General features: G+C 33.7%; 1 protein-coding gene across 6 annotated transcripts in view; it reads right to left on the bottom strand.

Annotated features, from left to right (window-relative positions):
- SYT10 (synaptotagmin 10) overlaps nucleotides 1-18,906 on the bottom strand; it is a 68,587-nt gene that overhangs the window by 22,576 nt on the left and 27,105 nt on the right. For all 6 annotated transcript variants that reach the window (XR_014845445.1, XM_001927016.8, XM_085025117.1 and 3 more), the window contains exon 3: nucleotides 14,304-14,871. Coding sequence is in view for 5 of the 6 variants with exons in the window: in XM_001927016.8 (XP_001927051.3) it covers nucleotides 14,304-14,871 (568 nt within the window). In the remaining variant the exon portion in view is untranslated. The remainder of the gene's footprint in view (nucleotides 1-14,303; nucleotides 14,872-18,906) is intronic.

Genomic DNA, 18,906 nt, shown 5'->3' with positions numbered 1-18,906 from the left:
TTTTTTAATCCACTGTGTTAAGTGATTTTAAGAGAGATTCGTGGAGTTTCCATTGTGGTTCAGTGGGTTAAGAACCCAAAATAGTGTCCGTGAGGATACAAGTTTGATTCCTGGTCTCCCTCAGTGGGTTAAGAGTCTGGCATTGCCTTGAGCTCCAGCATAGGTCTCAGATGTGGCTCAGATCTGGCATTGCTATGGCTATGGGCATAGGCTGGCAGCTGCAGCTCAGATTAGACTAACCCCGGAGCTTCCATGTGCCACAATATTGGCTATAAAAAAAATGAAAAAAAGAGAAATTCTTTAGTAATTGTGGGTATAAGACAAATAGTACCTGATTCTTCTCTGGAGGCTCTAGGAGGACTTCAGAGGTGAATGACCTTTATTCTGTATCTTGAAGAGTGACTAATGGTAAAGGGAATTAAAAACAGAGGGAACAGAATATAAAGAAGCTGTGATGTGAGGCTTTGGAGAGTCTAACCAAGACTGGAAGGTAACAGAAGCCATTGGCTCTGACAGCGCCACAGGATAATTTAACTGGCAACACACTGGCTTTATTCTAAATGACTCTTCTCAGGAATACTTAGATCAACCCTAATTTTCTCTGAAGTCAGAATGAGATCCAATTTTATGGCTAATAAAATGGAGAAGTTGCATTTAGATTTAAAAGGGATAAAATACAATGATAGTATGCCAAGGGCCCAGTTTGCAGCCTGACACATGGTGTATGCTCAAAACATATTATTTTCTTATTTATAACAATTTTTATAGAGCCAGTGACTGGTATAAGGTTGATGCTCAATAAAAAGCATATTAAATAAATAAATCATTAAAGCATCAGGTCAAGGTCATGACTTCAGTGGCAGCGGGGTCATTAACTGTTTGCAGAAGTGAAGACTACTCAAAAAGCAAAGAGCAAATGAACAAAGACACTGTTTATGAGTGTTGAGGGTTTTGTGAGTGAGATGACCCCAGACAAGTGCAAGGGCATGTCCACATACATGGCCCTCAGAGTACTGTAAACATAGTTAAAACATCTTTTGAGCCATTTAAAAGGACACTACGGATTTGCAGAGTTAAAGTTATACAATACTTATCTTCTGGTTTTATTAAACTTTATTTCTTTGTAGATCCTTCTATCTAGGGTGATCTGGTATGATGTTTGCTATAATTCTACACTGCATTGGAATTTCAGAATTAACTGTATCCTTAAGGTGGGCAAATTGTCTTTTTATCTTTGTACATCTGTCCATCTGTTCCATCCAGACAGCACAATATAGCACTTCCCTCCTTTTCCTTCAGAGAACCACAGTTTTCCCACAGCACGTCCTCCCTGCCCTTCCTCTTTCTCACAGTCATTCTGATTAAACCAGATTTCATCATGTTCAATGAAGGTAGGGGAAAAGATTGACAGAGGAAGGTTATAGCACTAAACCTAGTTATATTCTTGGATTTTTACATCACATTTTCAGATTTGATTTTTTTCCCCCACCATCTCCACTTGAAGACAGAGAAAATGTTCACCTAATGTCCTTTAGCAGGACCTGCTTATATTTCTATATGAAGGAAGGAATTCACTCTGTTGAGCATATAACATTAAGCATTGTGCTTGGCCATGGCACAAAGATGAGGTGACATTTTACTGAATTCAGGGCATAAATGGGTAGAGAGCATGACAGTGCTACAGATGGGACAATTATAAACCCCACTGAGCATTAAGTAATTAATGGTCACAACCTAGACCTATTACTGCCAGGGATGCTATTTAATAGTGCTCGTGTTTCTTCTCAGTGGGAAAACCATTTTCAGCCCTCAATCCAGGCAGAAATAACTCTACCTGGCACAATGGTTTAGCTCATATTCTATCCAACACAGCCACAGACTTAGCTAGCAGCAGTCATAAAGTGTTCAGGTTGTAGGAACAGAGCTGAGGCCTTAAAACAAACTTTCTTGGGTTTATCAAATCAAGTCTCCTAACTTGATTAGGATAAGAATAGAGTGGGTAGCCTAATATAGACACTGGGACAAGAAGAACTTGGGACATAATTAGAAGGTACAAACTGATTAAGAGATATCACAAGTTCCTTGTTGAGAGGAACTGGAGACTTTTTTCAAACCTTCATCACCATTTATAGATAGGGACATAAACTGGTGTAGTAAACTGTATACGGCAGTCCTTGAAGTGTTTGATGTTTTTAAACATCATTACAAAATTCCTAATTGAAGGAATTCCTCTCAATATTGCTGGATGTAGACACTTGAACTGGATGAACTTGGCTTTACTATTTTATTTTTTTCAAAAATTTATTTATTTGTCATTTTAGGGCCCACTCTTGGCATATGGAAGTTTCCAGGCTAGGGGCTAAATCAGAGCCATAGCCTCTGTCAGAGCTGGATCTGTGACCTATGCAGCAGCTTGCAGCAATGCTGGATCCTTAACCCACTGAGCGAGGCAAGGGATTGAACCCACAGACTCGTGGAAACTCGTCAGGTTTATAATCAGCTGAGCCACAATGGGAACTCCTTGGCTTCACTATTTTAAAGTAAAGAATATGAAATTGGTTTACATGATTCCAATCCTCCCCCCACCCCCGCCAAATTTTATTCTCCACATGGTAGCCAGAGACCTTATTAACAATAAATGAAGCCATGGCTCACTTCTGTTCAAAACCCATCATTGGTCTCACATGTCACTCAGAATAAAACTCAAAGTTCTTTCCAGGACCTAAAGGCTATATATGATTTGACCCTCAGCTATCACTCTAACCCCACCTATCCCTTTAAGAGGCCTTAACTGACCAACTATGAATAGTAGCCCCACCTCACTGCCATTTCCTGTCCCTTACCTTGCCTGCCTCATGTTTCATATAGTGCTTCCATTCATTGAACATATTACATATTCTTTCATTATTACCTGTTTCCTTTTTTTTTTAAAGTAGGCCTTGTTAGACTGGGGACAGTTATGTCGCAAAACATCCAAAATAGTATCTGGTAAGTAGAAGTATTATTGGTTGAACAGATAGATTAAGATCCTTTCTGCAAGTGGGTGTAACAAGTACTGGTCTTGTTACAAAATGTTCTCAGAGTCATCTTTTTTTTTTTTTTTTTTTGTTGGATGGGCAATATATCATACTTGCCCCTCTATAAATAACTAGATTATAAATAAAAACATTTGCAATCTACTTTGTATGGTAAGAACCTAACAGGTTAAAACATAATTTTCTGCTTCTGGTTATTTAAGCTCTTCTATTAGACTTGTATTTCATAGGTGCCTACACTTGTAAAGAATCTCTTTACTTACCATGGGGAATGGGATTGTGTGTAGAATATATAAACATTTAAAAGCACTCCAAAAACATAAATAAAATTGATATTCAGTCAATAAGATCCTTGGTTTACCAAACTAGTGAATTAATTATAGAAAGTAATGCATGCCTCAGCATAATATTATATGACATTGCCATATTTTATTCAATTTCAAGATTGAGGAAAAGAGTAAAGAATATCTCTTTCACTTTTTAAAAATTGTAAGCATAATGGAGTTCCCATTGTGGCGCAGTGATTAACGAATCCGTCTAGGAACCATGAGGTTGCGGGTTCGGTCCCTGCCCTTGCTCAGTGGGTTAAGGATCCAGCGTTGCCTTGAGCTGTGGTATGGCTGCAGACACAGCTTGGATCCCACATTGCTGTGGCTCTGGCATAGGCCTGCGGCTATAGCTCCAATTCGACCCCTAGCCTGGGAACCTCCATATGCCACGGGAGAGGCCTTAGAAAAGGCAAAAAGACAAAAAAAAAAAAAAAAAAAAAAAAAAAAAAAAAAAAAGTAAGCATAATATATTTAAGACATTTAAATATTAATGTGAGAAATTTAAGACAAGTAAGGAATTGGGATATCAGTAATTAAATAAAACAGCTGCTTTGTTTGTAATGGATTACAGCATGTTAAGGATAACCGACACTTAACTTAGCAACTTTAACTTTTATAAGAACTGTACATTTATTATCTTATGTTATTTTCAAAATATTCCTGTGGGGTTGATATTATTAAAAATCTCTTTTTATGGATGAGGAAGCAAGTTCAGAAATGTTAAGCAATTTACCCAAAGTGATATGACTAGATGGTAGGAAGTCCATGATTCTAATTAAAGGACACTCATGTTGAGTTCCTGTGGTTTTCTGCTTTTCTCTGTAACTTTCCCCAGTGGAAATCTACTTCACACTCTACTGGCTGGAAGAACAAACTCGAAATTGTATTTATGACCTTAGATTTCAAATCTAGCAAATAAAGTACTATATTTCTTTGAATTTTTTTAAAATTAGAAAATCAGTTACCTAAATTATAGGAAACTATTTAATACAGTCTATTATAGAGAAAGAGGATGCTATTTTGAAAATTCACATTTAAAAATCAGCTTCATATTTTTTTAATATGTAAGAGAATATTAATCACTAAATTACTTAAATACAGGAGATAAGTGAACAATTCTATCCTAACACTACCTTTAGAATTATACTAAATTCCTAAAATTTGCAACAGACACAAGTATGCTGCTAGAACATAACAGGAATAAGAAGCTTCTCATCTTCTACAACTTTCAAGAACTACAAAACAGAAAGATACAAAAGATATAATTAAATTATACCTCTGATATGGATTTTTTACTAATTATATCCAATAAAGAAAAATAGCCAAGAAATTTCCTGAAATAACACTAATTGTTTTGTTTTTTGTTTTTTGTTTTTTTAGGGCTGCACCTTGGGCATATGGAAGTTCCAAGGCTAGGGGTCTAATCAGAGCTACAGCTTCTGGCCTACGGCACAGCCACAGCAATGCAGGATCTAAGCCATGTCTGTGGCCTACACCATAACTCATGGCCACTGAATGACGCCAGGGATTGAACCCGTATCCTCATGGATACTACTTGGATTTGTTACCCCGAGCCATAAAGGGAACTCCCACCACTAATTCTGACTGCTCTTTTGAACAAGGCCGAAAGTGTCACTGCTTAGTTTTTCATGCATTTTGATAAAAGTTGTTAACAAAATAGATTTGACAGGACTATAAGTTTTAAAGGCCTTATGCATGTATTTTGTCCTAAGTATCATATTAAAAATTTCTTTAATTCAATTTATGTATTTTGAGATTTTCATTCTGAAAACAAAAGAGAACTTTCATGTTAAAAATTTAATTATTTTCATTTCTTTTTAGTATGTTTCAAGAATGGTAACAATCTAACATAATTCAGAACAAACACTGAACTAAGAGTTAATTAAGTTTTAAAAATCTAGTTTTAGAGCTTCTACATGAATTTTAAGTGATTTTCTTAATATCACTGGACCTTCTTTTGCTAAACTATAGAATGAAAGAACCTCTTGAATTCTCTAAGGATTATACAATAATGTGCTCATAAGATCTGGACTCTCAAAATCTTACTCAGAACATACCTATGAACATTTAAGTTAATATAAAAAGATGTGGACTATTGCCTTTGGAATGGATTAGCAATGAGATCCTGCTGTGTAGCACTGGGAACTATGTCTAGTCACTTAAGATGCAGCATGATAATGTGAGGAAAAAGAATGTATACATGTATGTATAACCGGGTCACCATGCTGTACAGTAGAAAAAAAACCCAATATATTGGAGAAATAAAAAAAAAAGAGGAGTACAAAAAAAAAAAAATAAAAAATAAAAAGACTTCTGACCTATTATAAGTCTCATGCATTTTTCTCTGAGAATAAGATCTGTTAGTTAAGACATATTGATTTTGCTTATATATAATTCTCCCAACTTAAGTATTTTATTATACAACATAAAAGAAACAAATTGGAGAAGTAAGGAATGCAGGAAGCATGTATACTTATAATGGAGAGAAAATAGTGTAATAGAAGACAAATGGACAAACATAAAGATCTGTTTTTTAAATATACCATCGTAATTAATGGGGTCATAAAGATCATCACTATCAAGAAAAGGTTAAATTATATTCAGTAGCTTCTACTTAAAAAGTAGAGACGTGTTTCTATTTCGTATTCTAAAGTAAGAAACTGGGCTTATAAATATATGTTTTGAAACCTATAAAATTATCATAAATAGAGTTTTCCCAACTTTTCTATAATAATAATATATGATTTATGCTAAAATCTTGATTTTAAGAGGCAGAAGTTTGGACTACCCAGTTGCTATGAAATGTGAAATTCCAATGTGAGGAGGCCCTCTGAAATTCTCTGTAAAAAAGATTAGAAGGCTTTTAGCAATGTCATGGTTCATTTTCTGGTTAAAAGCCTTGAGTTATTACCAAGTTTTATTTTTTTTGGTTTGTTTTTTTGTTTTTGTTTTTGTATTTGTTTTTTTTTTTTTGGCTTTTTAAGGCCACACCTGTGGATATGGAAGTTCCCAGGCTAGGGGTTTAATGGGAACTGTAGCTGCCGGCCTACACCACAGCCACAGCAACATGGGATCTGAGCTGAGTTTGTGACCTACACCACAGCTTACAGCAATGCTGGATCCTTACCCCACTGAGTGAGGCCAGGGATTGAACCCGTGTCCTCATGAATCCTAGTTGGGTTCGTTACCACTGAACCACGATGAGAACTCCCTTACTATCAAGCATTTTAAGGGACGAATTTAGCTTTCATAAAGGTCATAAACATATCAAACATCTTAGACATATGGCATGGTCCAAGAAGGTACAAGAAATTAACTTGTTTGTAATCAGGAGTCATGTTCTTTCTTTGTGGTATCAGCCTGGGATATAGGCAGAAACAGACAACCTACACAAATTAGGGTAATTCCAGAGGGTTTAATGAAGGACTATCTACAAAGATGTGAGCAAGAAGTAGGGAAACCACAAGAGATGGCAGGGTCCCCTGGTGCTGCTAACAGTAGAAGCTGTAATGATCCATATCTCTGAAAGGGCAAGGGAAGTGACAGCTGAATTCAGAAAAAAAAAAAAAAAAGTGATAAGAAGAAAAGCCTGCTTTGAGAGGAAATGTAAAAGATATATCCAGCCTGAGGCAATCTCTCAGACAAAGAGCTAAAGAGAATACACATCCAATGTCATTCTCCTGTCCTAGCATCTCTTGCCAGAACTCAAGAGAGCAGAGAGCCTGTGGGTAAACAGGCCAGGTTTCCAAGGCAGCAAACAAGGTGAAGACAGTGGAAAGTGAACCTAAAGGAACATATAGAAGATATCCAACATCTTTAGATCTTCAGGTTTTATAATATGCACTATTTAAGTGCATGAAGAGGTTGGTGAGGGAAAAAAGAGGAGAATGTACCCAGTGGAAAAGGGAGATGAGGGGCAGTATGAGTATGTATGTATGTATATGTATTCACAAATACGTATACATATACACAAATACACATACATATACCATAAAAGAAAAATAGTATCTGCTCACTGAATCACAGCATACAGTAACTAGATAGATTTAAATGATCTCGTACACAAAACTTTCTGACCTAAATAGGAAAACATACCACCTAAAACTATCTTCACCATAATAATAGGACATGGCCATTTTTAGGATTAAGATCTTCATTCCTTATTAATACATCAACTGCAACAACCGAAACCATATCCCAATGATATCATTCTGTTAATATTTCTTGGCAGCTAATGTATATTGAGCATTAACAAATTCCTGGTTCTATGCTAAGCATTTGTCTTATTTAGTTTAAATTAGGTAAACTCTGGTTTACCTTCTTATAATCCTCATTTTGCAGATAAGATAATTAAGACATAAAGAGATCTATTAACTTGCTCAAAGACATAAAGATTAGCAATACAGTGAGGATGCAAAAGCATGATCAATTTGTTCTTTAGTGACTAGGTTATACTTCTTCTTAACTATACCCAGAGAAATACAGAGACAAAGAAAGACAGAGACAGACAGAGACCCATGGATAATACAGAAGGTAGCTAGCAATCGTACTCTTTAAAAGTAGAACGATGTAGGGATTTAAACTGGAAATTACATAGATGGCATGAATATAGGCCAAAGTATTGTTTTGCTTTTTAAAGAACCCCAAATAGTATGATTCAAAATTTAGGTTTTAGATATGCATTAGCTTTGAATTTTTGTTTTTTGAAACAGAATTGTGATGAATACCATGAGAATCTACTGCTTCATTGTTAATAAAAGGCTAATAAAATCATTGTTGTGGGCTATTTTACTAAAGCCAGATTATCTGCAATCTTTCACATGAAATGCAAAAGTGATTAGACTGATTAGACACCGAAGACCTGTCCACTAAATGTAAATGTGATTTAACTTTATATCCCATTGTGTCTAAGTGGGTTAAGAACGTGACATAGCATCTGTGAGGATGTGGGTTAAGTCCCTGGCCTCACTCAGTGGGTTAAATATCTGGCACTGCCACGAGCTGTGGCATAGGTCACAGATACAGCTTGGATTCGGCACTGCTGTGACTATGGTGTAGGCCTCAACCCCTAGCCAGGGATCTCCCATATGTTGCAGGTGTGGCTGTAAACTGGAAACAAATATATATAAATTATGATGATTTGTTGAATATAAAATATTTATAATATAAAATCCCTTTCAAGAGTCTGTTGTTAAAAGTTAAGTATGTATTGGGGGAAGGGCAAAATGGCAGCATAGGAAGATCCTGAGTTTACCTTCTCCTTCGGACACACTGAATCTACACTTGCATATACAGCAATTTCTCCAGAAGACCTGTGGACTGACTGAATAGCTAACATTATGCTCAATGGTATTGAAAAAAGTTGAAAGCATTTTCTTTAAGGTCAGGAACAAGGATTCTACTCTTCCCACTTTTATGAAATATAGTATTGGAATTTGTAGCCACAACAATTAGTCATGAAAAAGTCAGAGTTCCCACTGTGGCACAGCAGAAATGAATCCAACTAGTAACCATGAGATTGTGGGTTCGATCCCTGGCCTTGCTCAGTGGGTTAAAGATCTGGCATTGCCCTGAACAGTGGTATGGGTTGCAGACTTGGCTCAGATCCTGTGTTGCTGTGGCCAGCAGCTAAAGCTCCGATTGGACCCCTGGCCTGGGAACCTATATATGCAACAGGTGCAGCCCTTAAAAAAAATAAATAAATAAAAAATAAAGCAAAAAAAGTCATCTAAATTAGAAAGGAAGGAGATAAACTATCACTGTTTTCAGATGACACTATATAGAGAAAAGCTCATAAATGCCACCATAAAAATATTAGAACTAATAAAATAATTCAGTGACATTGAAGGATATAAAACTAATACATAGAAATATATTTCACTTTATATACTAATAATGAACTTTCAAAAAGAGAAATAAAGAAAACAATCTCATTTACAAGTGCATCAAAAAGAACTAAATATCTAGGAATGAATTTATGTTAAATTTATTTAAGGAGGTGAAAGACCTTTATTCTGATTACTCTAAGACTTTGAGGAAAGTAATTGAAGTTGGATGAATCAATATTACTAAAATGTCCATATTACCTAAAGCGATCTATAGACTCAATGTAATTCCTATCAAAATACAAATGACATTTTTCACAGTACTAGAACAAATAATCCTAAAATTTGTATAGAGCCATAAATGACCTTGAATAGCCAAAGCAATTTTGAGAAAGAAGAATAAAGTTGGAGGTATCATGCTCTCTGATATTAAATTATTACATAAAGCTACAGTAATCAAAACAGCATGGTATTGGCACAAAACCAAACAGATAGATCAATGGAACAGAAAAGAGAGCCCAGAAATGAACCTGTATTTAGATGGACAACAAATCTACTTCAAAGGAGGCAAGAAAATGCAATGAGGAAAAGCTTCTTCAATAAATGATGTTGGGAAAACCGGACAGCTAAATACAACAGTATCAAATTGACTACTCTCTCACACCATATACAAAAAGAAAATTCAAGTTGATTAAATATCTGAACCCATAAAATTCCTAGGAGAAAATGTAGGCAGTACATTGGTGACATTGGTTTTAACAATTTTTTTTTTTTAGATATGTTTCCCAAGGCAAAGGAAACAAAATAATAAGTAAGCAGATGGGACTAGATCAAACAAAAAAGGTTCTGCACAGTGAAGGAAACTACTGGCAAAACATAAAGGCTGCCTATTGAATGGGAGAATATATTAGCAAACCATTTATCTAATAAAAGGTTAATAACCAAACTATACAAAGAATTCATTCATCTCTACAATAAAACACAAGCAACCTGATTAAAAAATGGGAAGAGGACATGAGCAGACATTTTTCCAAAGAACACATGCATGCAGATAGCCGGTAAACATATGTAAAGGTGCTCAACACCACTGATCATTAGGGAAATGACAGCCAAAACCACAATGAGATACTAACTCAAACCTGTCAAAATGGTTATTATTAAAGACAAGAAACAATTTTTGGTGAATATGTGGAAAAAATGGAATTGTCATACAATATAGATGGAAATTATAAATTGATGCAATCACTAAAGAAAACAGTATGGAGTTTCCTTAAAAAAATGAAAAATAGAACCACTATATGGTCCAGCAATTCCACTTCTGGGTATTTATCCAAAGAAAACAAAAACACTTTTGAAAATGTTCTGCACCCCTATGTTCACTGTAGCATTATTTACAGCCAAAACATAGATGCCACCTACTTCCTTGATAGATGAATGAATAAAGAAAATGTGGTGTATATTTATGTATAGATATGTGTGTGTGTGTCTGTATCATATATTTGTATGTCTATATATTTATACATATATACGTATACATACACCTGCAATGGAATAATACTCAGTCTTAAAAAAGGAATAAAATTTTGTCATTTATAATAATATGGATAGACCTTGAAGGTATTAGGCTAAGGGGAATAAGTTAGAATGAGAAAGACAAGTACCATGTAATTTCATTGATATTTGGAATATAAAAGACAAACACAATATAACAGAAATAGACTCATAGATACACAGGACAAATTGGTGGTTGCCCGAAGGGTGGGCAGTTGGCTGTGGAAAGAAATAAGTGGAGATTAAGGGGTATAAACTTCCAGCTATAGAATAAAGAAGTCATAGGGATATAATGTACACATAGGGAATATAGTAAATAATGTTGTAACACTTCGTATGGTAACCAAACATTGTGGGGATTTTCAGTAATGTATTAAAATATCACATCACTATTTTGCACATCTGAAACTAATATAATATTTTATGTTAAGTATAATTTAACAATTTTTCTAAAAAGGAAAAAAATCAAGTAGGTTTTAAGGACAAGAAGTATGCTTTGGGAATTCAGATATTCTGTGATAGACTTAATTTCAACTTAATTTTAATTTAATTTTATATTGCAACATAGATGTTTCCTATCAATTCTTGCAAAATGACTAAAATACCTAATAGGTAGGTTCATGAAATTTATTTGCATCATTTGAGTTAAAAAACTAATTAATGGTGGCACATTAGCAGATGTTATTGACATTCCAGTGTCAAGTTTACAAGAAAATTAGGAATGATCAAATAAGTGCAGATATAGGTTTATTGTCCCAATCTGCAGGTCTATGGCTACAGAACTATCTGGTGTACCTTGGATGATCTATGAAGACAGTCCCTGACCAAAAACCACACTGCCCTGCCTTCTACCACACTTTCTTCTTTATAATGAATTAGAATTTTGCATTCTTTAATATGTTATTGGATAACACATTATTACATAGTTAACAAACTTTAGAAGATAATTTTCTGATCTTTAAATGTGAAAAAAAATTCAGTATTATTCTGATCCTGGGATAGATCCAGGATGACTGGGGATAGATTTAAAGACAAATCACTAGGGAGCTCCCACTGTGACATGGTGGGTTAAGAATCTGACTGCAGCAGCTCAGTTGCTGCAGAGGTGTGTGTTCAGTCCCTGGCCCAGCACAGTGGGTTAAAAGATCTGGCACTGCCACAGCTGCAGTGTAGTTCTCAGCTGTGGCTTGAAATTCAATCCCTGGCCAGGGAACGTCCATACACTACAGGTGTGACCATAAAAAATGAAATAGTAAAATAAAATAAAAATAAATTACTCCGAATAAGAAAACAAAGTTAAAATTCATTGAAACATTTAAAGAATTTTTAGTAATGTATATTAAAATACATTATTCAAACCAAAACTCAGCTAGTATAGTTAGTACTCTGAATGACTGGTACAATGAATGCAACAGTTTCTTGGTATTTGTCACATTAAGACCTATTTCAAATAATATTTTATATTTAAAGAAATGGAAAGATATCCTCTGCCCTTGGATTGGAAGAATTAATACAGTTAAAATGGCCATACTAACCAATGCAATCCCCATCAAATTACCCATGACGTTTTTCACAAAATTAGAAAAAAAAAATCCTAAAATTAAAAAAAAAAATTAAAAAGACCCTGAATTGCCAAATCAATCCTTAGTAAAATGAGCAAAGCAGGAAGCATAACCCTTCCAGACTTACAACAACACTACAAAGCAACAGTGATCAAAACAATATGGTACTGGCACAAAAACAGGCATATAGATCATGGAACAGAATAGACAGTCTGGAAAAAAAACTCACACACCTATGGTCACCTCCCTGGTCAGAATGGCCATTATCAAAAAAGCCTAAAAATTATCAAAAATCACCATTATCAAAAAGGTCTACAAATAAAAAAAGTTGGAGGGGGGTCTGGAGTAAAGGGAATCCTCCTACACTATTGGTGGAAACATAAATAGGTGCACTGTGGAAAACAGTATGAAAGTTCCTTAAAAAACTAAAAATAGAACTATCATATGATCCAGCAATCCCACTTCTGGGTATATATCTGGAAAAGATGAAAGTTCTAATTTGAAGAGATACACACACCACAATGTTCACAGTGGCACTATTTACAGTATACAAGATGTGGAAGCAATCTAAGTGTTCATTCATCAAGAGACAAATGGATAAAGATGTGTGTGTGTGTATAATGGAATGTAAGCCATAAAGTAGAATGAATTACTGCCATTTGCAGCAATATGGATGGACCTAGAGGCTTTCATACTAGGTGAAGCAGGTATGACAGAAAAAGACAAAAATTACATGATATCACTTACATGTGGAATCCAAAAAATAGTACCAATGAACTTATTTACAAAACAGAAACAGATTCAAAATATAATATGATACACACTTGATGAAAAACAGTATGAAATAAAAAGACACCCAATGTGACTTTGAAATATAACCCAGTTTTTTCCCTAGTAGATTATCACAGGAGACCATGAAATAAAAAACCCAACAACTAAAAATGTTTTAATGATGCAGTACAATAAACTAACAGTGTAATTTTTTATTTAATTTATCCATATTATTTATAATGAAAATTTAATGACCTCCAATACTGGTTGTGCTTAGTAAAACACCAATAAAGGGAAAATACAAAAGAAGATGTTTTGAATTAGAAAATTATTTTCTTATATTTTAAGTAATCCCTGTCCCTGTCCAAAACTTCAACATTTCAAGCTTATAAATTTTTTAAAATTTAGACAAAAGATGTAAAGACAACTTGGTGGTAAAAACTAATAAATGAAAACAATTTAGAAATCTAACCTCCAAGAGATGAGTTCCCTAATTCTGTTTCTCCAATCTATCCTGGTCAAATAATCTTGGATAGTAAAAATATTTATGTAAAAAGAATGCAACAATTTTCAGTATAACAAAATTTATGCCTAATTCAAATGTCCCACGATAAAAGAAGGGTTAGGTAACTGGGTAATATACTTAAACATCATGGTACTAAAATATAGCATGAAAAAGAATGAGTGTGAAAAAATTTAAACTTAGTTTTATCTTAATTATTTTAAAGAATTCATAAAAAACAAACTAGAAAGCAACATGCCAAGATTTTACATATAACCCATGGCATTACACATTTTAATTTTATGTTTTTTACTCTGTTTTTCAAATTTTCAATATTAAAAAAGTACATTTCAGGTTGGATTTGAGGAACGAAATCATCTTAAATGATAAAAGCCAATAATAACTATGAGGAAACTGAGTGCTAAGAATAGGTCACAGATAATTATGTCAGAAGGCAAAGGCCTACTATTTTTGGCAAATTACAAGAGTTTTTTTTTTTTTAATTCATTTAATTTATCCAGACACTAATGTTACCTACATAGTGTTACATGCCTGAATTATTGTGTATGTATGTAATCACACACTCTATTTACAGGTATTTAGGACATAAATTCCCTAACTTTGTAGAATTAATTTAAGTAATAATTAGTTTAATATATCACTGTAGGTGAAATAAAAAGCAACATATTGATAGAATTATAACTTACTGTGGTAGCACAATGAATATCTTTCCATACTGTGGCTTCCCTGGAGAGATCAGAGGCTTCAAACAAATTATCGAGAATCACTTCCCCAATCATGTCATGTCTAGAAAATCTGTCAAAATCATATACACTGAAATGTAGCTTTCGGTTGCTTAGTTGATCATACGCTACAGGAAATTGAAAAGTTTCATCAAACAGAGGATTTAAAGTCTTTCGGTGTACACGGGTCTGATATTTCTTTTTCCTATCTGGAAGAAGGTACATCTTCACGTAAGGGTCAGAAGTTCCTGTAAAATCTTTAGCAGGGAGATCTAAGGCTTTGATAATTTTAACAACTAGAAGTTCATTTTCATAATCATACTGGAGTGTAAAGTTAAGCTTCCCACAGGTTTTGACATCTTCTTTCCTGTTGCCCTCAGAGTCAACTGATTTCTGTTTGTAGAGCTCTGGTTTTATTCTCCCAATGCTGGTTGTTGTTTCTCTTCTTTGTAAAACAGGTTCTGTGCCCATGCCAAAATCAACACTGGAAACTTGCATTTGCCTTGGGAGATGTCTTCTGAAGGAATTGTGGCTGTAAACACACACATACACACAAAATCATTTAGGTCAATCATTTTGATGACAGTATTACTCCGGCATATAAACTCTCCCCTACATCCAGGATAATAAAAGTGTTATAATAAGCAGATGCTCATGTGCACACACACACACACACACACACACAATCAGAGTTACTTCTGAAAAACCAGAAATGCAGTTTTCAAAGGAAAAGTCTTTTAAAGTTATATAAACACCTAAAACACACAAATGTACATTTATATGAGCTTTTGGAATTTTTACTTATCATCATAGGCACATAATTACCAAAAAAGTTCAATATTCAACAAAATATTATAAATGTTATCAATCACTTGGGTGTAACTAGATGTAAACACTATGCAGACAAATCATTCAGATAGATGGTTTCTTTTCATCTGAATACTTTGGTTTTATCAATTTCACATTTTAGTGATGACAATGTTAAAATACATAGGTCCACATATTCTCACACAGTGTTATTTAAGGTAACTAAATGAATATTTACTTTTTAAAACAATATATTCTTAGTGATAGCCAAAATGAGTACATTTTCTTTTTCAAAATGAAGTGGGCTTTAGGAATTCTTAAGGATTAAAAAAAAAAAATGGAGAATATTAGAATTTGGGGCTAAATAATATTTCTTAAAATTCAAACTGAACTTCCTATAGTCACTTTACTATTTATCTTGCCCACATTTCCAGTGCATTAGACATATCAATTTACTAATGTGTCATAAATGTGACTTGCAATAAGACATACGTATACCTTCTTTATGATTTCCAGCATCAGCTATGTCAACTTAAGTATTTCCTTAAGGTCTGGCCTCAGGTCTTTGTTCTTATCTCGGTCATTCTTTTAGACTAATAATCAGTTCTTGGGCTATGATTATTATCTTGAATCTGATGATTCCTATATCCCTGATCAGATAGATTAAATTCTAGTTCCATGTCTCTTTGTCTTCAAGGGAGATTTCTAAACAGATATTCTAATTTTGCCCCAAACTCAAGCAAACTCATTATTTCTCTACTTTGCTTTCAGAGTAGTTCTCTGACAATAGTGCTAACATTTTCATCAGTCACTCATGCTTGGAAACCTGTAGTATTCTTTGAATCACCTTTCCTTTAATTCATGGGATTTACTCAATCTTCTAAGACCCGTTGATGTTTGCTTTGAGACATATCCATTTCCATTTCTACTTGGTCCAGATCTTCATCCCCTCATACATTGCTTTCCACAGTATCCTTCAGCTTGGTTTTCCCTTGTTCAGCTCTCTCTTACACTCAATATCTCTCCAGCATTTACTTCAAAATCCTTTACTCACTTATGTTGTTTATTACATCGTCTGCATCTTTTACAGCATTAATACTGAGGGCATTGCTTAGTTCATAGTTGACTGACTGATACAAATGTACAGACTGATTTAGGAGGAGAAGAAAATTAATCAACATCCAGAAGTGTGATACCTGGGCATGATACCATTTAAGAGGTAGTTAGAGGAGCTGAGGATGTTGAACCTAGAAAGGAAAGGAAAAAGCAGAAGCAAGAGCAACAATGGGATTGACACTAGTTATTCTCTAATATTTTAAGGAACATCAAGACAGAATAAATAAGAATTTATGGAAGTTATAGGTGGATTGACTTCAATTTAATATAAGGGAATGTTTAAAAATATCTAGAGCTGTCCAATATGGTGAAATAATGAACTTTCCCAAACAGGAAGTGTATAAACGATTAGATGTTGAAGGAGAAGATTTCTGCCTCAGGTGAGATGCTAGACCACTAAGTATTTTCTAACACTTACTTTCTACGATTCTGTCATTCTATGATATTTTGATAATTTTATGACCCTAAATAGTCAACATATATTATTATGCATATTAACAAAATGAAATTTGTATAAGTCAGAATTATAATCAGAGGGGTTCCAAGTTCACTCTCTTACATTTAATGATCTTATTTTCTATAACTGGACTGGAACACTGAACAATTGTTTAAATACTATAACAAATCCTTAGAGCTATATATTGAAATCAATCCAACTCTGTTTAGACTCCTTTTATACAAATAAAGAAAACAAATCAAAATGATCTGAAAAAATATCAGCTACTCCTCGTCTGTTACTGTCTTACTGAGAGACTACTCAAAATTTTTTAAAAAGACAAATATTGCACATATATTGAATTAAGATAAAGATGAAACTGGTAAAATGCTGAACAAGACCTGCCACAGGTGAAAATACACTGCAGCATTTTTGCATGATCTCTTCATCAACATTCTGCTTAGTGGTCTTGTCACCTGAAAGGCTTTCAGTGTGCTGCCATAAAGAGTTATATAGAAGAAAGAAGAAGACAAAAAAAGATTTTCCAGTATCACATAAGAATTGGAATAGAAGGAAATGATATCCAGTGACAATTTGGGGTGAAATAAAAGGTGAATAATAAAAGCCAGAAAAATTAAGGAAATTCACAATATACAATTTCCACAATAAAAAATATAAAGTCTGACCTTGCTCCTCAGATTTTGCCTAAAGGCTAAAATACTATGTGCTTACTATGTGGCAGGAACACTGTGAATTCTTTATCGGTTTCCTTGCTCTTCATGTTACCCTATGAGGTATTTACCACTATGGTCCCCATTTTACAAATGAAGACACTGAAGCACAAGAAGTAACTTATTTAAAGTCACAGAGTAGCCAAGTGCTAAATCTGAAATTTGACTAATTTGACCAAAGTAGTCTGGGTTTAAGGGCTATACTGTTAACGCCATGCTATAATATTATTTATAGGGTAGCTATCTCATTTGATTAAATCATTTAAAATTAATATTAAGTAACCATACTTTTTATATAGTTTTTTCCACTTAAACATTATATTTAACATAATTATTTAATCCATTAAGACCAAATAACTTCAACTGTATTTTTAGAGATTTTTTAACTTTTTGGCTAGTTACCATAAATTGAAAGGGAGCAAAAACGTGTAATTTGCAAATAAAATTGTATCAGACATGTACAAAGTCCTTATCAAGCCTATATAGTTTTCATAGCTTTTATTTTATAAGAAATAACATGTTTTAAAAATATTAAGTAGAAAAGTAAAACCGATTAGGCAATTTATGCTATATTACATACTCAACAATAATTAAGTTTAAACTTGATCATACTTGAAAAATTATTTCCCTATAAAGAAATGCGCTAGGACTACTTTATCTCAGATGACAGAATTAGCTCCTAATTAAAATTATAATGAATTTAAGACCCAATATTTTAGTTTCAGTAGCTAAGTGAGTATGTAAAAGTCTTTATTAACTTACTTAAAGCTTGAAGTGATCTGTTTCCTCAGATTCATCCTCAGATTGATCTCATTTTAATGCACTGAATATGCTATGAAATGTATTTTGTCTCTAAATATATACCAGATATACAAGATCTGGGTCTTAAATTAGGGTCAGGGAATTTATGAAAATAATATAAATCAAAAAAGCAATACAGGTAGTATATGTTTTTGTGACTTATTAAAGGGGGCTAATATATAATCCAGTTTATATATTCATATTCCTAAGATTTTTAGAATATTTTATTAATCTTTCTGACAAAATCACTTTCACTTATCCAATAATTTTTAGTTTTTTAAATTTTTTGTGAGCAAAAATCCCCAACAAGTTGCTTCCTTATTTTTACAAATTGATCCATAATTTTTCCTCCTTTATGCTTTTCAGCATAATAAAATTTAATCATCTATCTTCTCTCTAAAAAATCAGTAATTTCTTTCTTATGCTACTGAATATAACCGTGTATCTGTAAAACACATTCTCACAGAAATCAAAGAGTAGGAACATTTTTGTTCTAGTAAGCCAGTGCCCTAATTATAGAGTAAATAGTGCATGTTCTAAGTCACAGTTTAGCTAGTCAGTTAACAGAAGCTTTAATTATTACAATGTTAAACTATTGCCATGACAACACAGATCTTCTTTATTTTTTGGCATTTTTTTCTCTTTTGGAATGACAATGGTAAGTGGCTATTTAGTC

The sequence above is a fragment of the Sus scrofa genome, chromosome 5 (assembly GCF_054392235.1).
Source record: "Sus scrofa isolate SSC_HxYL_T2T_F1_AM1 chromosome 5, Sscrofa_HxYL_maternal_Yorkshire_Landrace_v2.0, whole genome shotgun sequence".
Lineage (NCBI taxonomy): Eukaryota > Metazoa > Chordata > Mammalia > Artiodactyla > Suidae > Sus > Sus scrofa.
Note: the sequence above shows the minus strand (reverse complement) of the source record. Positions and strands in the feature narration are given on the sequence as shown.